This window comes from Natator depressus, chromosome 7, assembly GCF_965152275.1.
Source record: "Natator depressus isolate rNatDep1 chromosome 7, rNatDep2.hap1, whole genome shotgun sequence".
In the NCBI taxonomy this organism is placed as follows: domain Eukaryota; kingdom Metazoa; phylum Chordata; order Testudines; family Cheloniidae; genus Natator; species Natator depressus.
In genome coordinates this window covers 1,372,139-1,397,170 of record NC_134240.1, presented here as the reverse complement: position 1 = coordinate 1,397,170, position 25,032 = coordinate 1,372,139, and the positions used below count along the sequence as shown (strand labels likewise).

At 44.7% G+C, this 25,032-nt stretch overlaps 1 protein-coding gene across 3 annotated transcripts in view; it reads right to left on the bottom strand.

The window, feature by feature from the left end:
* Positions 1–25,032, bottom strand: part of QRICH1 (glutamine rich 1) — a 35,864-nt gene that overhangs the window by 1,417 nt on the left and 9,415 nt on the right. For all 3 annotated transcript variants that reach the window (XM_074957305.1, XM_074957304.1, XM_074957303.1), the window contains 6 exons: positions 11,903–12,916; positions 6,520–6,697; positions 5,146–5,300; positions 4,166–4,280; positions 1,217–1,325; positions 688–839 (listed from right to left, as the gene is read on the bottom strand). In XM_074957305.1, coding sequence (XP_074813406.1) covers positions 688–839; positions 1,217–1,325; positions 4,166–4,280; positions 5,146–5,300; positions 6,520–6,697; positions 11,903–12,916 — 1,723 coding nt within the window. The remainder of the gene's footprint in view (positions 1–687; positions 840–1,216; positions 1,326–4,165; positions 4,281–5,145; positions 5,301–6,519; positions 6,698–11,902; positions 12,917–25,032) is intronic.

The window sequence follows — 25,032 nt, the reverse complement described above, 5'->3', positions numbered from 1 at the left end:
AGCAGCCTCAGTGTTTTCAAACCCTATGTCATCCTACAACATCTCATGAGTTACCAGCTGCAGGAAAGGTAAAAGGATCCAGATCGCTGCCCCAAAGCACAGCTCACTTGTTAGCAGCCAGAAACCTCCAGGTATTGCTTTTGGCTATCTGCTTTATCAGCAGGACCCACTCATTAACCCACCATCTAGCTATAACCTTTGAAAGGCAGGAAGTCTGGTTAAATGAAACGCCAGTACCTGAGCCAGTGGAAGCCTGGGTCAACAGGCCATATTCTACCTCTAAACTCCATGAACGTTCCCAGGAGTCAAGGGCTTTCATGGAGAGAAGAGTACAAGGCTCCACTCTTAGTACTCTCTTTGCTCAGAGACCCCTGCATCACAACAGTGCCTCTGCCTGGGAGAGTGGGACTGGAAACCAATCCCCACCCCGTCTGCTGGGAGGCCTGTGTGCCTCACAGCCACTCAACCCTAGGTCAGAAAACATCATGTGCTCACAGAACACACAGATGTGCTTTATCTCTGATCACTGAGCTACTGGGGGAGGATCTTATTGTCAAAGACATTGATTTCTTGCACCCCACCTGAAGGCACCTGCAAGTCTCTTTATAAAACTAGTACAAACAGACCAGGTCAGTCAATCCCAGACATTCTCAAGAAGGCTTGCTTCTCCTCTCATGTACACTTTACCTTTCTGGCCTGTCTGGTGTATACCAAGTGCCTTCAGATATCGGATACTCGTGCTCTTATCCTTGGGATTGGAAGGGTTCTTCTTGGTCTGCCTCAAGACCTTGGAGAAGGCCAACTTCATGTGCTGGTCTACCGTTTTCAACAGGAAGTACCTGAGCAGCGAGAAGAGGACACAGGACATTTATGGGGCAAACAAAGCCTTACTTAGCCTTTCATCGGGCAGTGAAGTGGTGATCTTTATTGTCTATGAGCCAGCCAGGGTTCAAACCAGCATCTGAAAGTCAGGTGGTATTCTGAGCAGTAGAACACAAGAAAAGGGAGATGCAAGTCCAGGTTTCTCTTTGTTAGTTCACGTCCTTGTTTTACTGCATGTAATTTCTTGTATAAAGGGACTGCTCTGGGATTTGCTCCCATGTCCCTAACCATTAAAAAGCAATGACCACATCTTAGTCCAATACAGTTTCCTGTCAGTCCTCTCAAGGATGCTGGAAGTTCCTTGGCTTTTAAATCAACTGCCCCAAACACTTACTTTGTGTTAAAAAACATCAGCGTAGTGAGCAAGGTGGAAGGGGAGTGAGCTCCCAGTTGCTTGCACTCCCACAGCATCTCTTCTGTTACATGGCTGGGGAGGACATAACCTGCAACAATCAGAAAAGTCAGCATCACCGACCAAGTTACAATATGAACACAAGAGGCACTTGCAGGGATACATACTATAAAAAGAGATTCCTTGGGGAAGGGAAAACAGATTAATTCTCCCATTTCAGAGTTGCTCATTTTTACATCAACCTTTAATCAGCAAGAGTGAGCAAGCTGATGGAATGGAACAAATTGAGCTGTTGGCCTTATGTGCATCCTCAGTCAACATACAGAGTCAAACACACTATTTGGATGTGTCCACTCTTTTGATTTTCCCTTGTACAGAAGAGCAATTCTTCACTCCAAACACCTAGATACACAGCAACACCACAAACAGTACGAACCCCAGAGCTCATGCAATGGCACAGAGAACAAAGAATAAATCAAACAGGCAGAGGGAAAAAGAGGATCTGAAACCCGCCACACTACTTAAGCGGAAGCATCTGAACACAAATGTAAAACGGATTGACAGATGATCAGAGCAAGAGGAATAAAAATCTGAAGAAATAGATTTGTTCCCTGAAAATGTGATCCTTTAGTTCTCATGTGAATAGGTGTAATCTTCCCTACTGCAGCAATGGCATAAAGGAACAGACCTTGCATGAACAAGTTGACACTCCCATGTACACAGTGAAGCCCACACACCCCCTCACCCTACTCTGAATGAAGGGTATAATGTTCAGAAGTTTTTGGCTGCAACATCTCCAAGGCTCTGCCTAAAAGTACCCACAAATAGATTCCAAAATCCACTAAGCTTCAGAACAAGCCAAGCCTTAGGGCAAATCTCTGGTTTTATCACTTGAAGCTGCTCTAGTCTCTCATCAGTGGCACTAAAAGCAAAATGCATTGCCAATTCAGATCAGATCGCCTGCCTCATGAACACCAAAGGTAAGCCACTAGGAGGTAGTATAAGAACATAATAATGGCCAGACTGGGTCAGACCAAAGGTCCATCTAGTCCAGTATCCTGTCTTCCGACAATGGCCAATGCCAGGTGCCCCAGAGGGAATGAATAGAACAGGTAATCATCAAGTGATCCATCCCGTTGCCCATTCCCAGCTTCTGGCAAACAGAGGCTAGGGACACCATCCCTGCCCATCCTGGCTAATAGCCACTGATGGACCTATCTTCCATGAACTTACCTAGTTCTTTTTTGGACCCTGTTATAGTCTTGGCCTTCACAACATCCTCTGGCAAGGAGTTCCACAGGTTGACTATGCATTGTGTGAAGAAATACTTTGTGTTTGTTTTAAACCTGCTGCCTATTAATTTCCTTTGGTGACCCCTAGTTCTTGTGTTATGAGAAGGAGTAAATAACACTTCCTTATTTACTTTCTCCACACCAGTCATGATTTTACACACCTCTACCACATCCCCCCCCTTAGCTGTTCCTTTTCCAAGCTGAAAAGTCTGAATCTTATTAATCTCTCCTCACATGGAAGCTGTTCCTTACCTCTAATAACTTCTGTCACCCTTTTCTGAACATTTTCCAATTCCAATATATTTTTTGAGATGGGGCAACCACATCTGCACACAGTATTCAAGACACAGGCATATCAAGGATTTATATAGCAGCAATATGATATTTTCTGTCTTGTCTCTCCCTTTCTTAATGATTCCTAACATTCTGTTCGCTTTTGACTGCCGCTGCACACCAAGTGGATGTTTTCAGAGAACTATCCACAATGACTCCAAGCTCTCTCTCTTGAGTGAGAACAGCTAATTTAGACCCCATCATTTTATATGTATAGTTGGGATTCTGTTTTCCAATGTGCATTACTTCGCATTTATCAACATCGAATTTCATCTGTCATTTATGAATCCATCTCTGCTCAACAACTCATGCATTCCTTAGAAGGGGCATCAACCCACACTCCCAACATCCGAAAGATTAACCAGTTCTCAGAACCCCTTAAAGAGTAAGTTAAATGGTGCACAGAGTCAAGCCTAACTAAACCCTTAAAAAAGAAGTCAGGATGGGAGTCTGGTGCACAAAACCCTCTAAAATATTTGTACTTATTGCAGGCTCTGGAGAACTTCCCTCCCGGCTCAGTGAAAGTTAAGGAATGTTCCTCTGCTCAAGTGTTTCTTCAGATCAGTTTCTAGTCCAGGAGTGGGCAAACTTTTTGGACCGAGGGCCATATCTGGGTATAGAAATTGTATGGTGGGCCATGGGTATAGAAATTGTATGGTGGGCCATGAATGCTCCCAAAATTGGGGGTTAGGGTTGGGGGGGGGGGAGGGGGCTGAGGAGTTGGGGGTGCAGGAGGGTGCTCCGAGCTGGAACCAAGGGGTTCGGAGGGCGTCAGGGCTGGGGAAGGGGGTCGGGGCATGGGAGGGGGTCGGGGGCAGGCTCTGGGTGGCGCTTACCTCAAGATGCTCCCAGAAACAGCAGCATGTCCCCACTCCAGCTTCTATGCTGAGGCACAGCCAGGTGGCTCTGCATGCTGCCCTGCACGCAGGCTCCGCCCCTGCAGCTCCCATTGGCTGTGGTTCCTGGCCAATGGGAGCTCTGGGGGTGGCACTTGGGGTGGGGGCAGCATGCAGAGCCCCTTGGCTGCCCCTACGCGTATGAGCCAGAGTGGAGACATGCTGCTGCTTCCGGGAGCCATGTGGAGTGGGGCAAGCCCCAGACTCCACTTCCCAGTGGGAGCTCAAGGGCCAGATTAAAAACATCTGGAAGGCCGGATGTGGCCTCCGGGCCGTAGTTTGCCCATCTCTGTTTTAATCACAGCTTTCAGAAACACGACGACACCAGCAAGCTTAAAGCTCTCTCGCATCCCACCCCTACCCCAGCATGTCTGAGAGGCCTCTTCCTAAAGCAGAGAAAAGGCGCTTACCAAGAGGGGTGACCCGGGGCTGTACATCCTTGAGAACTTCATGTAACCATTCGGTAAACCGTATATAATAGAGATCTGAGAAAATGTCATCTACTCGTCCGTTTTCAAAGAGATACTGCAAAAGACATTCACAACACAGTCTGATATAATGGCATCAAGCAAACTCCTGTCAGAGGATCTCTCTCTTTGGGATGGAATGAGCCCCCTCCCAGGCTCAAGGCCCAGGCACTAGTCAGGCTTGTGTATTTCCTGTGTTATTGTAGTCATTTGCTGGGGAGGTTCCACAGAGTGCACCTTGGAGAGTACAAATACCCCTGTACTGATGACAGTGCACCAGAAACAATCAATCAATTACGGCTGCATGAGTGGATAACAAAAAAGAGGAAGAGTCTTAAAAGCAAAGATGGCTGGCCCTCAGCTATTTACAAAAGGATGAGTTTATTTGAAATTTTACATTTAAATTATTGCCCTGCATGCACTGGGATTGTTTCTTTAGGGTACAATAAAAGAAAAATACTGTTGCAAACCCAGATTCTTTCTTCTCTATACCAAGCAATAAGCCTCCATTCACAGTTCAGGCAAGTCAAAGCTGAAACACTGATTTTAAGCAGGACAGACTAGGTCTAGAGCATTACACTCTGCTTGAAAAAACTTTCCCATTAAATTCTCACCACATTATTTCATTCCGTTAATAGCAACTATTTTGTTTTTAATTGCATGCTGGTATCCCTTTAAAAAAATCCTCCCTCCAACTGTCCACTCTTAAAGTTGCATGTTCCATCAAACACAGAAGAGGTTTCCCAAATTCATTCACTATTCCATATATAAAACTAAGCTGGAGAGCTTGATATTAATAGCAACTGCCACCATCATTCTAGGTCTTACAAAGAGAAAGCTATCTACAAACACTGTCTGATCACAGCATATGCAGTTTTGTTGCATGCACCCTACATAAAAGAAGAAGAAATAAGAGATCCTACCTTCTGAATACACAGGAAGATATAGTAGAGTACATCTGGATCGTATGGTTCGCCTTCACCATTGCGAGCTTCTCGTGTCATCAAGCATAGCCCATAATTCAACTCAGCCACAGCAGAGGAGATGAGATCTTCCTGGAATCTCAGCAGCTGGCGTCCTGCAAAGCAAAAATGTCATGATGAATTTGCTTTAAAAAAAAAAACAGACTCCATTTTTCAAACATAATCTTCCATTTCACTACTGTCCACCCCTCCCTCCCAATATGCTCTCCCCACTTCTGAACAGCTCCCTTAGCACATCATACGCCCCACCATAAGATCAACAGTGGGAGCAATGGAGACCTTAAGCATTCATAAATCAACTCAGAAGCAGAGAAAGACGTTTAGAGAAAACTGACACCAGCACCACTCACTCTACATGAAGATCATCTCCTATATTATCTGCAATGAAATGTTTTTCCTACAGCAATGGGAAAGCCAGAACAAACATAACAGCATTTGCTGATTCATTAAGTAGCTGGTGTATGGGGCTATTTTGTTCCTGTAACTGGCACTCATCCATCTGCGGCCACCAAACTACGTTCCTGAGCTAGTAGCTCAATATGGAACACAAATACTTCTTGGAATGTTTCATGATGCAGCTGGCAAAGAAACCATTCTTAGGCTTGGAAGGATTAGATTTTTATTTGATAAATGTCGATTTCACTGTACACAGACAAACTAATGAAAAATATTTCCATTGATAATCATTGAAATTTACAGGTAAGCAGCATTTCATACTTTGAGTTTGATTTAAGGATATTATTTATTTGTGTATGCTTTAACGTGATGTTGACAATGTGTTTAATGGTTGAAAAGTTATTTTTTTGAATCTCAATGAGTACTGTTATTAAATAATTACTGTGCTGTGCCCCACAGGATTTCTTACAACTGTGAAAGTTAAAAAAAATTATATTATATATAAATAAATAAAATAAATAAAAATTAGGGAAAAATACTTTGCAATAATCAATATTATCCTTTAAAGTTTTATAGATACAGAAGTTCAATTCTGCCAAGCCTAACCATTACACTGTGACAAATTGAACTTGAGATCCCAAACTACCATCACCACTCAAACCAGGAGAGAGTTTTCCTAACAAAAGAGATGGAACACTGCAGTGGTTCTACTGAACAGGAAAATGATCCTTGAAATCAGGGTAGAAGGAAGGGTTGAGAGAGATTTGGACCTTAGGAAAACTAGATAGGTAGTTCTAGTCTGAACCAAGTGTAGTCTTGTTTCATTTGCTACCTGATCCCTACTTGAAACCAACTTCTAGTGGTGAAAACCTGGAGTAAAACATACCATGCCAGATAACCCCCTCCCATGACACTTACTGCCAATAGGGGCTAGCCTGTTCTGAGACTCCTTTTCCAGCTCTGCATTCTTGGTCTGTGCCCAACTTTTCCACACTTCGAGCCCTTCTTCTGGCTTCAGAGAGTTCGGAAGCAAGAGTTCAGGTGAAGGCTGAGGCTGTGGCTGTGGCTCCACTTCAGCTACCTGAACAGTTTGAGCCTGTGAAAGAAAACCACTTCTAGTCACGTTTCCTTCGAGATGCAACAAGGAAGCCAAAATAGGACATTTCTTTTTTGCCTCATTTTTCTTGTCTTGTAGCACCATCTCCTCACTCCCAGTAGTGAATGTTGCCATGATGACTAACAACTCACTCATATCTCAGTGACAGGCATGGTATATAAACCTAAAAGGAGGACTTTAGTGTCATATCAGTGATCATGCGTGAACAACCCAAAATATTCTCTGATCCCCAAGACCAGCTCATTTTCACTTCAGGCAGGTATTTTGAAAAGCCTCCAGTCCATTCCATGTGGGTAGTTTAAACCAGTATTGCAAAATTTTCCAGAAGAAGTGTTCCCAGCCATTCATCCAGATCATAAAGATCATTTATATTTTACTTACGCATGCACACAGAGGCAAATAATTTTCACCAAAGGTAAAGAACTTTACAGGACACAGATCCTCTCAGAGTAATTTTTTCCTCTATTCATGAATAGAATGGGTGAATCTATTGATTTATCAGGTCCTTTTAGCTTCATCACTTTTTCCCTGGTTGACAGGGGACAATTAGCTTGAACAGTGTTTCAAAAACCATTGTATTAGATGTAGCGTTAACAGCAGAACAGTGCACGCTGAGGACTGGTCTCAGAAGCCAGGTGTTTGGAGCTTTGAGAGAGAAAGGCTGCCCTCTAGTGGGAGACAGTAGCAAGGTGGCAACACTTTTTTTTTAAAAAAAAAAGAAACTTCTCAGTCCTATCAGAAGGGCTATCTATTCGACACTGGTGAGGCCTCATCTGGAGTACTGTGTCCAGTTTTGGGCCCCACACTACAAGAAGGATGTGGATAAATTGGAGAGAGTCCAGCGAAGGGCAACAAAAATGATTAGGGGTCTAGAGCACATGACTTATGAGGAGAGGCTGAGGGAGCTGGGATTGTTTAGTCTGCAGAAGAGAAGAATGAGGGGGGATTTGATAGCTGCTTTCAACTACCTGAAAGGGGGTTCCAAAGAGGATGGCTCTAGACTGTTCTCAATGGTAGCAGATGACAGAACGAGGAGTAATGGTCTCAAGTTGCAATGGGGGAGGTTTAGATTGGATATTAGGAAAAACTTTTTCACTAAGAGGGTGGTGAAACACTGGAATGCGTTACCTAGGGAGGTGGTAGAATCTCCTTCCTTAGAGGTTTTTAAGGTCAGGCTTGACAAAGCCCTGGCTGGGATGATTTAACTGGGAATTGGTCCTGCTTCGAGCAGGGGGTTGGACTAGATGACCTTCTGGGGTCCCTTCCAACCCTGATATTCTATGAAGGGCGTCTTCTCTCCACTTTACCAGCCATGTGCTACCGTTGCCACTAATACTCCTGTTCTTTCTGCGGATACAGACTAACACGGCTGCTCCTCCGACACCTGTCTTTATTCTGAAGCAATTAACACACACACACACACACACACACAGTTGCCACACTGTTATAATCCCAGGTGCGCAACAGACCACTAGAAAAGCCAGGCTCTAGGTATGTTATAACATACAGGTACATTGTGGTGTCCTGTTGACAGCCCACTCCATCCTCATCCTGCAAGAATAGGATGCTTGTGTCAGTTTCACCTATTTACATGAAGGAGCAGCTAGAGAACAGAGACACCATGCAATCTACATAGGGATATCTACCACCTTTAATATGGTCCCTCTTTAAAAAGGCAGATAATGTGAAAATCTCCATTTCATCTGTCAATTGCCAAGTGTTTCAGAATTGCATATTGTTACCTTATGAATAGGTTTTTTCATATTTAGTGACACTCAAATCACCGATACTAAAATGCCAGGCAATTTCACTAACAATTCAGGATACTGCTTCCAACCTACTGAAAAACTAGCTGCTAATCTATGCATGTATTCTGGAAAACATCACAGCATCTATTGGGAAGTTTAACAAAAACACGGCAAGAGGAGTCTTCCCTTGACAATAGGGCCCCAGAGTCAAAGCTTTGTCACCACAAGCGGCAGACATTATTTCACAACATGGTGCCCTATGTGCAGTCACTCCAACCTGTTCATCCAGCACCACCTATGCAAGTTGACCCTTATTTACAAGCAGTACAGGAAGGGATACACTTAATCCCCTTCTACACTTCCTCCTCCTCATACAGAGCTTTTGTATTTACTTGAACTGAAAGCTAATGGGATTCAGACAAAGCTTTAATTGTTCATTTGATTAAGGGCTGTATTCTCATCTCATTTACCTTGAAAATTTACAAGTGAGGGATTCTTAGCCAATACAGGGTCCCCTTTTCACATCCACTCCCATTAGAGAAGGGAAAAGGCAAGTTAAAAGGGGAGCCACATGCACACCCAAAAAATGGAAGAGTTGCTACAATTAAGATAATAAATTGCTTGATTTGGTATCACCAAAAAAAATAAAATAAAAATCACTCAAAGTATGTTTGCGGACGTGCTTTCCTTTGGAAGTCTCGTTCTTGTGAAGCTCCACAGAACTATGGTGAAGACAATGCAAGGTTTAAAAGGGAGAAATCCACAGCATTACCCATCAATGAAAAGCAAGTCTGCTAAAGGCACAAACCCTGTAATAACCTCAGATATGATTTTTAGACAGACTGAGTGCATCCCAGTGTCAGCTCTCCTGCATCACCTGCTGTTTACACAATAGCACCTATATTACAGAAAGTGGAGCTAGGGCAGAATCTGAGACCAAGTCCTTTAATTGAAGGGGCTCTGCTTTTACCATCAGGGCAGACAGGGATGAAGCTTAACTTGACAAACAAACAACGGTCTTGGGGAAAGAGAGCTCAGGGGTGAGGCATGGCCTCCACATTTGCAGACCAACTTCTTGAATGCTGTCTCCTTGCTCCCCATGGAATGAAAGTTTTCACTGCCACTTAGTCTAGCAGAAGAAGAGCACTGGCTATCTTCCTGCGAGTACCTCACAATCACTCTCAGTCTGAGGGCTGGCAATCAGGCTGGGGTAAAAAGCAATTTCCAGTGCAGTGAACTGATTGACATGCTTCTACTTTTCCTTACTCGTGAACAACATACCAGCCCAGCCAGCCAGCAGCTAGATGGTTCGGGGCGGGGGGGGCGGGGGCACATATCAATGCTGCAGAAGCAGGTGAATGGGGAGTACAAAGTACTGGGAAAAGCTCTGGGTTCTGAGGAGCTCATTCCACAGCAGTAGCAGGTCAAACTCCTCATGATACTCCTACAGCAGCAAAGGGCGTTCAGAAGGACCCACCCTTTCCTTCCCAGTAATAATCTAATAGGATAACTCTACAGGTGGGCCTCAGGACAGGCCCAAAAGGACAGAGGTTTAGTCATCCTGGCAGCTTTATCACCCTTCCTCTAAAATGGAAGGCTGAATTCTGACTTGCCTAGATATTCCTGGCACTAGAGGGGACACACTACTCCCCAGCAGACCAAGAAGGTGCAATTAGTAGTAAACAGCCAACATTGCTATTAGGTGTGCTGTACCACTGTGCAGAGGAATGCAAAGTAGAAGTAGGGAGGTGTTATTACTCCTGTAGGAGGGGTTAGTCAGACCATTACTGAAATACTGCTTCCAGTTCTTGGGTTCACACTTCCAAAAGATGTCAACAAATAGGACAGAGTTCAGAAGAGAGCTACAACACTGACTAGAGGTCTGGAAAAAAAATCTACCTTACAGGGAGAGGCTAAAGCAGCTCAACCTATTAGTTTCTCCAAGAGAAGGTTAAGAGATGACTTGATCACGGTCTAAAGTAACTACATGGGAGGCTGGGGGAGATTTGATATCAGAGGCTCTGTAATCTAGCAGATGAAGGCAGAACATCCAATGGCTAGAAGCTGAAGCTAAATAAATTTAGACCAGAAATAAGGCAGGTTTTAATGAGGGTAATTAACCACTAGAACTTACTGAGAGATGTGGTGAGTTCTTTTAAATCAAGACTGGATATCCTTTTAAAAAGATACTCTACCTCAACCAGAAGTTATAGGACTGATGTAGGAATCACTTGGTGAAATTCTATGGCCTGTGTTATGCAGGATGTCAGGATTAATTAAAATGATCCCTTCTGACCTTAAAACCTATGGGTGAAATCCTAGCTTCACTGCAGTGAGTGGAAAAACTATTTACTTCAATAGAGCCTGGATTTCATCCTATGAAAACCACAGAGGCATACGGCTATTAGTCTGATACCTAGCAAGAAGGAAGGGATATTCCCACCACCACGTGCATTATGGAATTAAGGTTGCAGTCAAGTTTAAATTATTTTTTAAATGCTGCTTCCTCGCTTTTGTTACTAGCATCTTAAGTTTTAAAAATCTTTTCTCTAAAACATTTATGCTGGTGGATTTTTGGGCATGGGTTTTGCAATTCAGTTAGTGACATACTAGTCACTTTCTTGTTCTTGTGGACTAGCACAATGTTCAGAGCGGGCATTGTCTGTATGCGTGTAGTAACAGACATTTACATACAAAAGGATTTATGAAATTTAAAAAAGCTAAAACGTAAAAATGTTTTTCAAGAGGTTCGGCTCTGAGGCTCCCCTATTTCCCTGTAAAGACAGCAATATTTTTGGGCACTGTGTACACCAAGCACTCTAAAAAAAAGACGCTGTTTAAATTAAATTAGTTTCCAGTTCTCGTTTATATGGCGTCTGTATTCCTGCACACCAAGCATTGACTAGAAACAGGGCATGGCGTAGAGACAGACTGGTACATCTGATCATCAGTGATGTGTTTCATCAGCTGACAGCCATCAAACCCTTAGCTCTCTGTCAAGTGTCTTGCGCTACTCTGAGCGGAGTGATTCAAAGTGACTGGTGAAGTGGCTAGCATCTGGTGTATCACATTAGTTCCACTGGGGTGGGGCTCTAACTATTCCAACAGAGTAACTAGAACAACTCAGAACATTAACTCAGCACAGGAGAGTACTGAACTATTAAGAATACCTGCTACAAGTATACTGCCTCATTTACACTAGAGGCCAGAACAGCAGTTTCACCTTCCGATTCTTGCCATAATCATGCCCCTGTCCAAAGTGACTGACGTGACACAAATGCACAGCTGGGGACTGGTCAAATGCTCAGTGTCACATATGTAATATTTAGAAGGATCCTATGAAGCACAGGATACCTGACAGACAGCATCTCTCTCCCCACACCATCAACATGTCATTAAAATCAAGGGCAGGCATAACAGAAGCAGTTTTACTCACAGAACAAGTCACTTGGAGCTGCTGCTGCTGCCCCTGCTCTTGGGGTGTGGGCTGCTGTTGCTGCTGCGGGTCCCATATGTGCACCGTCTGAGCTGTATTCTGGTATGTCCCTGCCACGGCCTGCACTGCCACTGGAATGTGGATGTTGCCATTCATGAACTGTGCTGGAAAGAGTGAGTTAGCGATAGTTTGCACCACTTCCTCCTGTGAGTTTTTCACTACAGATGCACCTCCCACCATCTTATCCTTGTCATCCTCCAGCTTCACAGCAGCCAGTGTTGTTGGCGAGCCACTGACGTGGACAGCATTGTAGGCCTCCTGGGGGATGGCAATGTGGGTTATATTTTGCTGCTGAAGGTCACCACGTGGCTGAGCTGAGTAAACAGGGATGGTCCAAGTCTCTCCAGTGGGGCTAGTAATGGTCCCAGTGGCACTGTATAGGTGAGCACTGTCCACTGTTAATAAGTCCGGCCTTAAAGATACATAACTCTGCTGCTGGCCTTGAGGAATGGCCAACACTGTGGCAACTGGCTGCCCTGAAATAGCATATGACACAGTAATAGGCATATCTACTTTACGCTTCTTCACTGGCTGAAGGACACTAGCGGTGCTGATCCGCCGTTCGCCTTCCCGTGGTGAGCCCTGCTGAGAAGGTGGAGGGGACAGTGCCCCAACTGTCTGGATCTGGATCTGTTGGCTACCAGCAATGGCCTGTCCAGACACAAGCTGGGCCTGGATCTGCTGGTGCTGTATGTGCTCCTCCTGGATCTCAGTGGCCTGGATCTGCTGGGCAGTCTGTACATGCTGCACCTGGATTTGAGCTGCTTGCAGCTGAGATGGGCTAGGGCTCTGAAGAGACTGACTCTGTATTGTCTGGGATGCCTGCTGCTGTGCCTGGCCTTGGATCTGAACTTGGACCTGTATTGGCTGCTCTGAGGCTTGGTGGACAGTGAGCTGGGGAGAGAGCTGCTGGGCAGAGACCTGTTGCGGGGACTGCTGGACCTGGACTTGTACCTGTAACAGCAAAGATTCAATAGTTAGTGCTCATACACAAGAACTTTAGTTCAATGGTGACACCATGAACAGACAATACGGTCTATATGCTAGAGCTCTTTGATGTGCTCAGTTTTGTATTAATTTATTATATAATCCTGATCAACAAGATCCTAGAGGAAGTATAGGAAAAGATAGAGAAGCATCTTGCCTAAGGAGATCTCAAAGGTATCTGACAAAGGGAAGGCAGAGTGAATGCTGGATTTCCTCAGCACAATTCATTGCACTTTTCAACGGAAGAAGTTCACAAACTGTATCACATACCACTTATAGACTGGAGTGGTTTGGGAAAACAGACATCAGGCATCCCAGGAAGCTGAAGAATACCCTTCAGAACTGTCAGCATTGATAGAATGTGCACCATCAGAAATCCAGCCTACCTCATAGCAAATCAACATAAGGTCACGCCTGATGCAAACACATCAGAGAGGTCACGGATTCCGTGACTTTCTGTGACCTCCACAGCGGCAGGCAGCCCCTGCACCAGGGGCACTGGCCACTGCTGGGGCAGTCTTGGGCCACCGTGCCCCCGCAGTAGAATTTGGGTGAGAGAGGGGGAAGGGGCACAGGATAGGATGAGGGGGCGCTGGATGGTGTTTACCTGGGGGCTCCCTGGAAGTGGCGACATCCCCCTTGCTCAGCTGCTAGGCAGAGGCATGGCCAGACAGCTCTGTGCTATGCCTCCACCCAGAGCGCTGGCTTTGCAGCTCCCACTGGCCGAAGTTCCCCGCCCCGCCCCACCCCACCCCCCAACTGCTGCTGTGTGTGTGGGGGGGGGGAGGAGGAGGAGAATGGAGGCACAGAGCCAGGTAGAGAGCCAGCAGAGGTCCTGGGCCATGCGCTGCCCCAGCAGGAATCCCAGGTCCCCAAGTTTTAGTCACAGGCCGTGAATTTTTGTTTACTGTCCGTGATTTTTACTAAAAATACTCATGACTAAAACATAGCCTTAATCATAATGCTTGTGTTAACATTCTTTAATATTCACCTTGCTACAAAATACAAACATTTGACTAACAACTCTCTCCATCTGTAGGATGCTTCAAGAACGAGGCAATAGGTTTCGTTCCCCGCTCAGTACCCCAAAACCATCATGTCACTTCACACACACAATGGGCACTGAAGTAATAGGATAACTCTCTTAAAGGAATGGTATAGTGTTTATACATAGAAACTGAGGTCTACTTACCTAATCTTGGGACTAAGTAGCACTAATGAATGGGTATCACATTGGAAGGAACTGCAGACTTCGGACACATTGCGGTTTAAATGCAAGGGACGCTAATAGGGTAAAAATGGCTTTTTGATGTTTTCTTAACTAAGTAATCTTTGCCACAGATTTTCAGAACTGGAGGAATTTTGAGAGTCTAGTTACCTTTTTGTCATTTCCATTTAACTCTGCTTAGACAATAAAAACATGCTCAATTTCACTTTCAGGTTCTCAGGCATTTACACAATACATTGCATAGTCTTGGTTTGAAATAATGTAGGGGTAGGCAACCTGCGGCACGCGAGCTGATTTTCAACGGCACTCACACTGCCCGGATCCTGGCCACCGGTCCGGGGGACTCTGCATTTTAATTTAAATTTAAATGAAGCTTCTTAAACATTTTTAAAACCTTATTTACTTTACATACGACAATAGTGTAGTTATATATTATAGACTTATAGAAAACCTTCTAAAAACGTTAAAATGTATGACTGGCACGCGAAACCTTAAATTAGAGTGAATAAATGAAGACTCGGCACACCACTTCTGAAAGGCTGCCGACCCCTGAAATAATGCAAAGGAAGATTTACACCCGAAGAACAATCTTGATTTTTAGTTTAGGAAAAAAGAATCCTACCTTCCTCTTTCTCCTAAAGTTATGGAGCCAAGACTACCCCAAGGTATCACTGTAAGGTTCACCTATGCACTAAGACACCTATCCCCTTGTTGAGGAGAAGCAACTTCACACAGACACACTGATGACATTACATTTCACTATAGTATCTGGAAGAAGCCCAAAAGAGTACATGCTAACTCCTCTTTTACCAGTATCACGACTGACAGGAATGTAAGATTCAATTATTCTGATTTTAACAGCTGTAAATACTCTTCCAGGCCTGTCGTCGGCCATGTTGGATACTCATTAGATAGTAGGAAAAATTTTCTAACTATAAGGACATTTAAGTACAGGAACAGGTTACCAAGGAAGGTTGTGGAATCTCTCTTGTTGGAGATTTTTAACAAAAGGTTAGACAAACGTGTATCCAGGATGGTCTAGGTTTACTTGGTCCCCATCTTGCTGAGGCAGATGGACTAGACAACCTCGAGGTCCCTTCCAACCCTACACTTTTATGAAAGTATGTCATCCCGACTTCCAATCCTCTACTGGCTCTGCACTGCACCAAATTAAAACTTGTCCTCATCTTCAAGCCCTTTACTCACCAATATTCGAGGCCCTTTACTCACCAATATTCAGCTCATGTACAAAAAATCACTCTTTATTGTCCATATTTAAAGGCGGCAGAGATCAAAATTTGCGTAGTATCTAAGTGTCTTAGAAGCACTTTCAATGGGACTTATGCTCCTAAGTCATTCAGGTGCTCTTTAGCCTGGGATTTTCAAAACACAAGGTGAGAGATACTTAGACAAAAAAAACCCCACCACCCATTTTTGCACAGCTACTTAAAATACACTAACTGTACGTAAGCCCTCATTTTAGAGCGGTCCAGATATCAATGATGCAGAGATAGAATAAGAAACAAAAAAGCAATGTTATTTTCACAGCTTCACGCAAAACAAGAATGTGAATGAAAACCTGATAGGACAAGAATCTTCCAGTTTCTCAGAGACCGCCACACAATGAAGTGGTGTACGCAGTGGGCAGCACGACACCAGAAGCCACTCCCAGAATGCTGGATAGATATCAATGCACATAGCGGGGCCTGATCAGGTTGACAGGTCCCTTGCATTTAAAAAGATATTTTGCTCTGTGCTTCGTGTTCTCAGGGTATCCACTGCTTTCCTTATATTTGCTTTTTCAGATCATAAAGTCTGTTCCATTGCCTTAATGTACACAATGCTCTGCACCTCTTACTAGTCCCCAAGAGAAGGCACTACTTTTGTTTCTTATTTCATTGGAGGGGAGTAGGCTTCCTATTACATACTAAGAGGCAGTCTCCAACCGTAGAAAAGTGCAGCTAGAAATGTGGCAAGACTGGTTTATTTCAAAGCAAAAGCCATCTCCATTCCTAGAAACAGCCAGGGCAGTGCCACCTGCATTTTCCTATTTTAACCCTTATTTTAGAGCCTGATTATATACCTACTGAAATTGGGGGAGGGACGCGGGGAGGGAGGCGCTTCATTAGCTTTGTCTCGGGCCTTGCTAATCTGCTACTCCCAAGAGCTAAATCCTAACTACTAATATACTAGCACGTCTTGTAAAACTGTTCCTATGTTTGTGTAGCCATTATTCCAGATATCCAGAGATGTAAGAGGCAGATCCAGGAAGAAGGTAGGATGACACAGGTAAAGGATCACACTTAGTGAGCTGCTAATTCTTTACAACTTCTCCAGAGCCAAAGGAAAAACAACAACATCTGTCATTTTGGTGACAAAGTCTGAACTGAGATATTGAGTGAGGAACTAAGTAATGGGATACTGAAGCTATTCCTACTTTGCTTTCCCGTCACCATTCCCCCCTCCCATTCCCTCCAATAATAAATCTTCAATATTTTCTCCTTCCAACAGCCCTACATTGTAGCAACCCACTCCCTGCTAGTGTAACCAACACCATTCCTTAAGTCATCTAGAAGGGGTTGCTAGAGAGCAATGCAAGGCTCATACTTCAAAGCATTCCCAAAACTCTCTACTCCTGAGGGAATTCTGTGCCAATTAAAAAATTCTGCGCACAATATTTTAAAATTCTGCAAATTTTATTTGTCAAACATGGAGGCTCTAGCATGGCATTGGGAGCACAGGCCACTGGCTGCACAGAGGTGGGAGTTCACGGAGAGATCTCGGAAGGGGGGTCTGAGTATTGAGGGCTCGGTGGGGGCATCCAGATGCTGGGGGAGTGGGGTTCAGTGGGGTGGGGATCCAAGTGCAGCTGGTTGGGCCTTGATAGGGTGGGGATCTGGGTGGCTTGTTGGGGTGGTCCAGGTACAGGGCGAACGGGGCGGCTTGGCGGGAGGGTCTGGGCAGATGGAGAGCAGCTCCCTTTACAATGACTCTCCCCCCCCCCCCCCCCCCGCAGCTGAGGCACGATAGGTGCAGGAAGTGGTTTGGGGGGGGGGGGGGGGGAAGAGTTTACAGAGCTTCCTACAGCCGAGGGAAGAAGTTTGGGGGTGGGTCTGACACGGCCCTGGATGCTGTGCAGGAGAAGAGGAAGTCCCATCCAGCCCAGCCAGGACTAGCAGCTGAACCCAATGCAGGGTAGGAGCCACCAGCCAGGTCTTCCCCAGTCCTGCCCCACAGTGATTTACCTCTCTGACAGCTGCCATGGGCACATGAAAATACTGCTGGGGAGGGTCGCAAGACCGCTCTTGTGGCTTCCCCATCAGAAAGTAATTTTTCTGCGGGGAAGCAAAGAAATCTGTGGGGGACAATTTCTGCACATGCACAGTGACAAATTCCCCCAGGAGTACCCTCCCTGCCCACGATCCAAACTTGCTAGGCTGGCTTCTCACTGCCTTTAACTCTGAAACAGCTACAAGCTGTGACAAAGCCAACATATTAGGGGAAAAAAGGATGAAGTGATGTTTTTTGTACAGGACAAAAATTCTGTAGCTGACTTTAGAAAAAGATACATTCAAGCCTCTGTCAGCCTGCAGGCTAAGCCCAGCAGAGAAATACTGTCTGCTTTAGTACTCAGGAGGTAGCACAGGAACAGCAGTTTCCATGCTAGGAGTTCCCAGCATAGAGCCATTATAGGCCAGGGCATCCCAAGCCCACTGGCATCAAGAGACCAACTAAAGTGACCAAAATTATCTACAGATAAGTTCTAGCATGTAATAGCTGGCCGATGACTCCACAAGCCAAGTCAGGCTTTCACCAGGACAAGAGCAACATAGCAAGACTAGTGTTCTAGTAAGCAGAAATGGTGGTTTCTGCAGGCTTCCAGAGAATCTTCACCACTGTCAAGATCCCTTCATACTAAGCTCCCTATCACACTGTGTGGGGGTAAAAGTAACATTCAGACAACAGGACATAAAAACAACACAAGACATAGGACTGTTTTTGAAGAACCAAGTCACTGAGTCAAATACTATAATTAATATTTTTAAATTGCATCATGGGCACCTAGGACATATGGAAAGATGCTCTTTTTAGTGTGTGTAAGTCTAAAAAGATCTTGGAAGCACAGAGAGTTAGACTAAAGCTCTATTCTAAGCAGTGCTTGAATAGCAGGAAATATACAGGATGATATACAACTGCTTTAAAGGAAATACTTTAGCACAAAATAAAGCAAGCTCTGGATGAACAAGTCCTATAGCAAGTGGGGAGTCTATAAGTCAGCCTCTCAAAGTTTAACTGACAGCCCTGCAATCTCATGCCGAGTTCTGAAAGTCAAGCTGGTGAACAAGGAAAAACCCACCACAAAAGATTGTCTTCCATTTTGACTGTCCCAAATCACTGCCTTCAAGTTCCACAGGTGAGCCTAATGACAGAATTTGGTCCTGTATTTAGAATGTAATCATTCTGTTGATGCATAAACTAGATAAAAACCCAAATCCCTCTCCCAGAGCTGCTTTGCTTATTTTTGCCACTGAAGTCAATAGATCTGATTCCAAATATTTGCAGGGAACAGATCTGCTGAGTAAGAAGGAGCCATTTATACAGTACTCTTTAACCAAAATCATGGTTTCAAAGCTTTGGGAATGATTCAAAGCCATGGGGGTTTAAATTAGGAAACATCTCAAAAAGCAGACTTAACTACTCTGCAGATATTCAGGTAGGAAAAAGCAAGTCATAGAACCTAATTAGTGAAAAGAGGAATGCATTCCTTGCTGATTCTTTTCTAGAATCATGCACTTCTGTAGCAACAAGATTAAGGTCTTTCCAGCTTCTTCTCAATTGCCTCTTTCTCCACCTCCCATCCCCTGTATACTTACTGGTTTCAGAGTAGCAGCCGTGTTAGTCTGTATTCGCAAAAAGAAAAGGAGGACTTGTGGCACCTTAGAGACTAACCAATTTATTTGAGCATAAGCTTTCGTGAGCTACACGAAAGCTTATGCTCATATAAATTTGTTAGTTTCTAAGGTGCCACAAGTCCTCCTTTTCTTTTTGTGTATACTTACCGTGTCTCTATAATGGGTCTGAAATTGTGGAACAAGATGTGTCTGCAGCTAAAGGAGAAAAAGACTGAAGGAGAGTAGACAAAAGTAAAACCACAAGGAGATGTGCCATCAGAGCAGCACACATTGCTTCTCAGTTGATGCAGTTACCTCACCCTTTTCTATACAATTGTATCAAAGCAGTCCCTTTGCAGCAGTAACATGAGCAAATGACCCTCAGGCTCCAGAACTTTAGAGGTCAGAAACTGAATAACCCAGTTTTTGAAGCCATAGGAGCGTCAAGAATCTTACAAACCTGGAAGATCTCAATTTCACAATGACATTCTGACACTGACATGGGCTGTAAACAAGAGCAACAACTAAAACCTCTCCCACTATTAGTGTGTGTTCAGGAGGGATGGTATGGGGAAAGGAGAAAAAAGGAATTACACTGCAGGGGGAAAAACAAACAGTTACTTATCCACAGTAACTTTCTCTCCAAAACATGAAGCCTCCAGACCCCCCAGTGTACGAGATGTGGAATGCCTAGCCAAAGTCATAAGAGTTTGTGGCCAGAAGGAACCATCAGATCATCTAGTCTGACCTCCTGTATAGCACAAGCCCCCACCACCACTCAGCACCTGCACACTAAATCCAACAAAAAAGTATTACACCCCACAGGAGCCTACTCCGACATGCCACAAGCAGAGAGTAGGAGGGACTGAGACGCACCAGTGCACAAGGCCCAGGAAATGTCAGGGAAATGATTAAGTGAGATATACCCAGATAATCCTGGCAAATGACCCACAATCTCTCTCACACATTGCAAAGGAAGGCGATGCGGACCTAGGTTTTTGAGCGGTAGTTTCTCCCTCAAGCTCACTATTCTAGAGTGTTTTAATGTTTTCAGTTGTTCTACCTCCAGAAGCCCTATTTAGAACTAGTCTCTAGAGCAGAGCTCTGTGGCCAAGATTTGTAAACAAGTCACTGTTAATTAGCCCCTTTCTCCTGCATGACATCACCTCTACAGACTCCCACTATGAGAGACCAGCTACCAGTGACTTCCAGGGCAATATGGGCTGAGAAATCCTTCTAGTTGAGCAGGACAGCAGCACTGCCCTCCCAAAGCCAGCTCTTGATGCACAAGACCCTCCTGATTGATGCTATTGGCCATTAAAATTCCCTTAAGCAAAGGGTGACCACACAATGAGAGGCACAAGAGAACAATTATTTGAAGGGGCCTTCCATGAGGCTGGTTACAAATTCAAGTGCTGGGAACAAGTAGGCTTCCAGGTGGGAGAGTAGAAGTCTGATAAGACCCTTTAAAAAAATAATTGGGGGTGGAGCAATAACGTTGACCTCTTTCATAGGCACATGTTAGAGCAGAACTAGCAGCTTGGTAGACCTAAGTGTACCCAGAGAGTCCTGATGACCAACAAAGACAGTGCAAAATAACTGGAACACGACAAGAAACAAGATCAAGACATCTGCCTTAAGCAAATGTTAACAGTTTCATTTGAGAGCCTAATACTTTCTGCACTTTAACAGAACTGCCTTGAACGCCCCACAGGAAAGCACAAGATAGCCTGACCTAGAAATTCAGCAAGTCCGATGCAAGGTCTGGATGAACTACCTTCTGTTCTGCTGGCACAGGAGAGGACAAGAAAAATGGATGATCTCTGGCCCGGACTGTCAGACCCAGGCCTGCTGATGCCCAAGCCACTCCCATGAAAATCACCTTGGTTCTGTTCGGTCAGATCCTCCTCACTATCTGGGTAAGAAAGGAAACTGAGGACAGCATAAAGGACCCCTTTTCCCTAAGCATCAATGGAAGACACTAACAGACATTATGGATCCCTACCTGCTATCAAACAATCTCAAACAAGTTTACATGTGGTGAGCGACAGCCAGACAACTCAGGTTATTAGCTAAAGTTTTGTCTGACTGCACCTGGCACATATGAATGGAGAGGGGAGGTGTCCCTTTGGTCCTAGTGCACCTTTTCCACAGATGGATCACCTCTTGACACAAAGGCAACAAAGCTCCCTGGTATCAGTTCACCTAGTACACTGTGACCATGTTGTATGACATTATGCACTGGTTGCCTCCAGAAGCGTAGGAGAAAGTCAGAACTAGCCACAAAATTCTTGGCTCTATCAAATTTGTGCGTAGAGCCTTGCATGGAAACAAAATTATATCTGCGTAGAGCTCTATTTATGTAGAGCCTCAACTCTCTAGGTCTTCAGACACCATCAACAGTCAGATCCTAGATATACTCCTGGACCCAGACCAAGGACTCGAGCTATCATTTTCTGAGCAGCAGGCTGACAAATCAGCTCCTTCCTCGAGAACTACTATTGTGCCTAAGTTGTGCAAACTTGGTTTGCACAACTAATTCAGCTACCCTTGCAAGGGTCACCTCCATAGCCTTGAACAGGACGGAACAAAAGGTGCAAGTGCCATCAGTTCTAACACCTACAGACAATCTCACTAGGCCTTCTGTTCTGAACCGGAATAGTTCCACTGCCAAGAGGAGAACTTGGAACCTGCCCCGAGGCAGGAACACTAAAGCCCTTATAGAAACTAGGATGGCCTCTATGAAGGTTAGCTGCTGAGATGGGACCAATGTAGACTTCCTCTGTTTATTCTCACCCCAAGAGACAAAAAAGGGTGCAAGTCTCCCAGGGCCTGAACTACCCCTGCTACAAGACTGTGCTCTTATGAGCCTGTTGTCCAAGTATGAGTAAGCCTGCAGACCCTGATGCTGCACATAAGCTGCAGCCACCATCAAGCACTAGATGAACATACTTGGAGATGCTACCAGTCCAAAGGGAAGCATCTTATACTGTCCACCATGAACCAGAGATACTGCCTGTGCCTTTTCAAGAAGTGGAGGCAGATATTTCGAAGTAAAAGGGCCCCAGACCAACGGATGTGTGTAGGAACTATGTTCCTTAAAGAAATCATGCAGAATTTGATCTTCATTAGATACCTGATCAACTTGCTGAGGTCTTATACAGGGCACCTGCCACCTTTATTTTGGGGATCAGGAAACGTGAGGAACAAAGCCTTTCCTCTGGGGAGACTGTCAGTTTCTATGACTCATTTTCAACAGGGTCAGGAGCAGTTTCTTCTGAAAGGGAAGGGGATTTGAGCTTTGAAGAAACTTGTAACCAAAGAGCATTCCAGGATCCCCAGGCCCCAGCAGGATGAAGAGCAGTAGCTCATCATCCATGAAGAGTCTGGCACTAATGGTTCTTAAAGGGAGGGATAGAAGAGTAACGATAAGGAACTGAATCTTACCATGGATTCTGGTTCCCTCCCCACCCACCCACTCTCTCTCTCTCTCAAATCTATTTCAACACAGCCCACCTGCTGCTGAGACAACATAGGATGAAGACCTTTGTTTGCTCTGATGGGGACAAAACACTCTGGTAAGCAAACCAAAGCAGTTTAAAGATGACTGTGGGGAGATACTTGACCCAATCCAAGCAATCTGGCCATGAATCTTGTGGCCGTTATTTCTCAAAAACGGCATCTGTCAGATTTTTAAGTCAATTTATTTAAGAGGGAAAAATCCATTATTTTTGGTTCAAACTATGGAAAGAGCTGAACTTTGCTGCCAAGAGGATGAGAATCACAACCATGGTAGGTGACCTGGCAGCGGTGTTGGGATGTGTAAGACCACCTTAGAAAATGCTTAAATGTCTCAGAATTGTCTTAAGAATTTCAATGCCCTCCTGATTTTTGCCCTTGGTATGAGCTGGGCCCATATATAGTTATCCTAGACTATAAAAAGCTATACTGGGCCATAACAGTTAAGATAGCAGTTAGAGACTCAATGTCACCGTTGTAGAGGAATAAGCTGTTCTGACATATAGTCCTTTCCCCAGAAGTAAATACCACTACTCCACTTGTAGCCAAAACCAGAAGTGATCCTGAGGGAGGATGCTGGAAGGATAATTCAAACCCTTCTGTTAGGACCCAGTAGAAAGAATGCAGCTCCCTAGAAATCAAGGAAGTAGAAAGGTTATGGTTCCAGAAGATCTTTGTTGATAGGAGGGCTACTTTCTCCTGGAGTTCCAAGATGTCAGCGTCTGACTTTCTGGGTAAAGCTGCCAAAGGAATCCCCAGAGCTATGCTGTTTGGCCCACTGTGTTCTGAAAGGCCCTGGTGTCACTCAGAGCACAGAAGAAAGTGGTTAAGACAACATCTGAGGAGGAGGTACAAAGGAGCCAAGAGTGACTCCACATAGAATTAGTAGGCTTAGCACTGATTGTTTCAAATGTTGACATTCCCTCCACCAGAGCCTTCAAAGAGTGTTGACTATTGGTGCTTTGGCCACGGTGAACCAGTGGTCGCCCTTCCGTATGTATCTGGGTCAGCTGGACCATTCATAAGACAATCCTACCCTTCTTGTGACCATCAAGATCTTGGAAAGCCATTTCTATGGTGTCTGGTTAGAGTCAACAACAGGATCCTTGCTGGAGCCCCTCCTTCCTTCCACACTGTATCAGTGGTTTCCGAAAGACACAAGAGGGGTTTTCCTTGACCCCAGCTTCAGGCCCTGGAAACATCCTGTAAACAGTTCAAAGGTTCCCTACAGGATATCTTTACAAGAGAATGGCCCCTTTTAGCCTGGGATTTGCATTGAGGTTTTGCACTAAGGGAGGCACAGGGGCCATGCCACTTGTGTCCAGGGGGTCCATTTTAGGAAAGGTCTCCTAAACTCACAGGCTATCAGCCGTTTGCAGGGACAGAGTCCACAGCATAGTCCTTGTGACCCAGGGACCTCTTGATGCCAGCTGACAGAAGGAACCCAGGGGATTCATTGGGTTTTACAGGGATCCTCTGGGTCACTTATAGGCATAATAATTCACCAGAGGGTGGGATGTAAGGACTCTACCGAGAATCAATAGTCATTGTGAAATGTATCTCCAGGTAATATTCAAGAAGTTATGTTTCTGTGCTGAAAATTATGTTCTTAAGATATGCAAGTTAAGGCAAGTCACCAAATGGTGATAAATTTTCTCCTGTCAGGTAGGAGGGAAGAGGAGATGCGCATCTCTCTCTGGCTGGTCATATGCATATTGTCTGGTGGTCTATCTATAGTCTGAGCCGAATACTAATCGATATTGTAAAATCAACTAGAAAGCAGCACGCAGGAAAAAAATACTAGCATGGGGGGGGTGGGGGGGTGTCCTGTTTACAAGTAAAGACAATGGATTGTTGGGAGTATACCTTTGGATGCAAAAAGGCACCCTTCGTCCTTCACTGAGGAGAGATGAACTGTCAGCATGTTCTATTCTATGCAAGGAGGGTCAAAACCAATCTGGCTGGAAAACTCTGCAAAGACCAGGTAAGCTAATTCATTAGACAAGACAGTATATCTTGTTACCTAAATCTAGGCTTGAGAAGGCATATCATGATTTTATTGCGTATATAACCATTTGTTTACAATACTCTGACTTACTACTTCTTGAATCTCTATACTTCATTAAACAAACTTTCACTTGTTTTCACTATAAACAGATCTGAGTGCTGTGTGTTGAACAGAACAATGAAACTGGTAAGCTGGTGTCTATTGTTTCTTTGGGAGCAGTGGGTCTGTGAATTCAGTGAGTGACAGATGCATCAGGGGTTTGTCACTCCAGAGGGAGGCTTGGAACATTCAAGGGTTGGAGTGTGCCTATTGCTAACCTAGGAGAGGGAGTAGAGGCTGAGTAGGTCTGGAGTGGAGTGCTTGTTGGGGAGCTGATCCTTGGCAGGCACAGACAAGGCTTCCTCATGCTAAGGGCAGGGGCTAGCAAGGTCCCTCA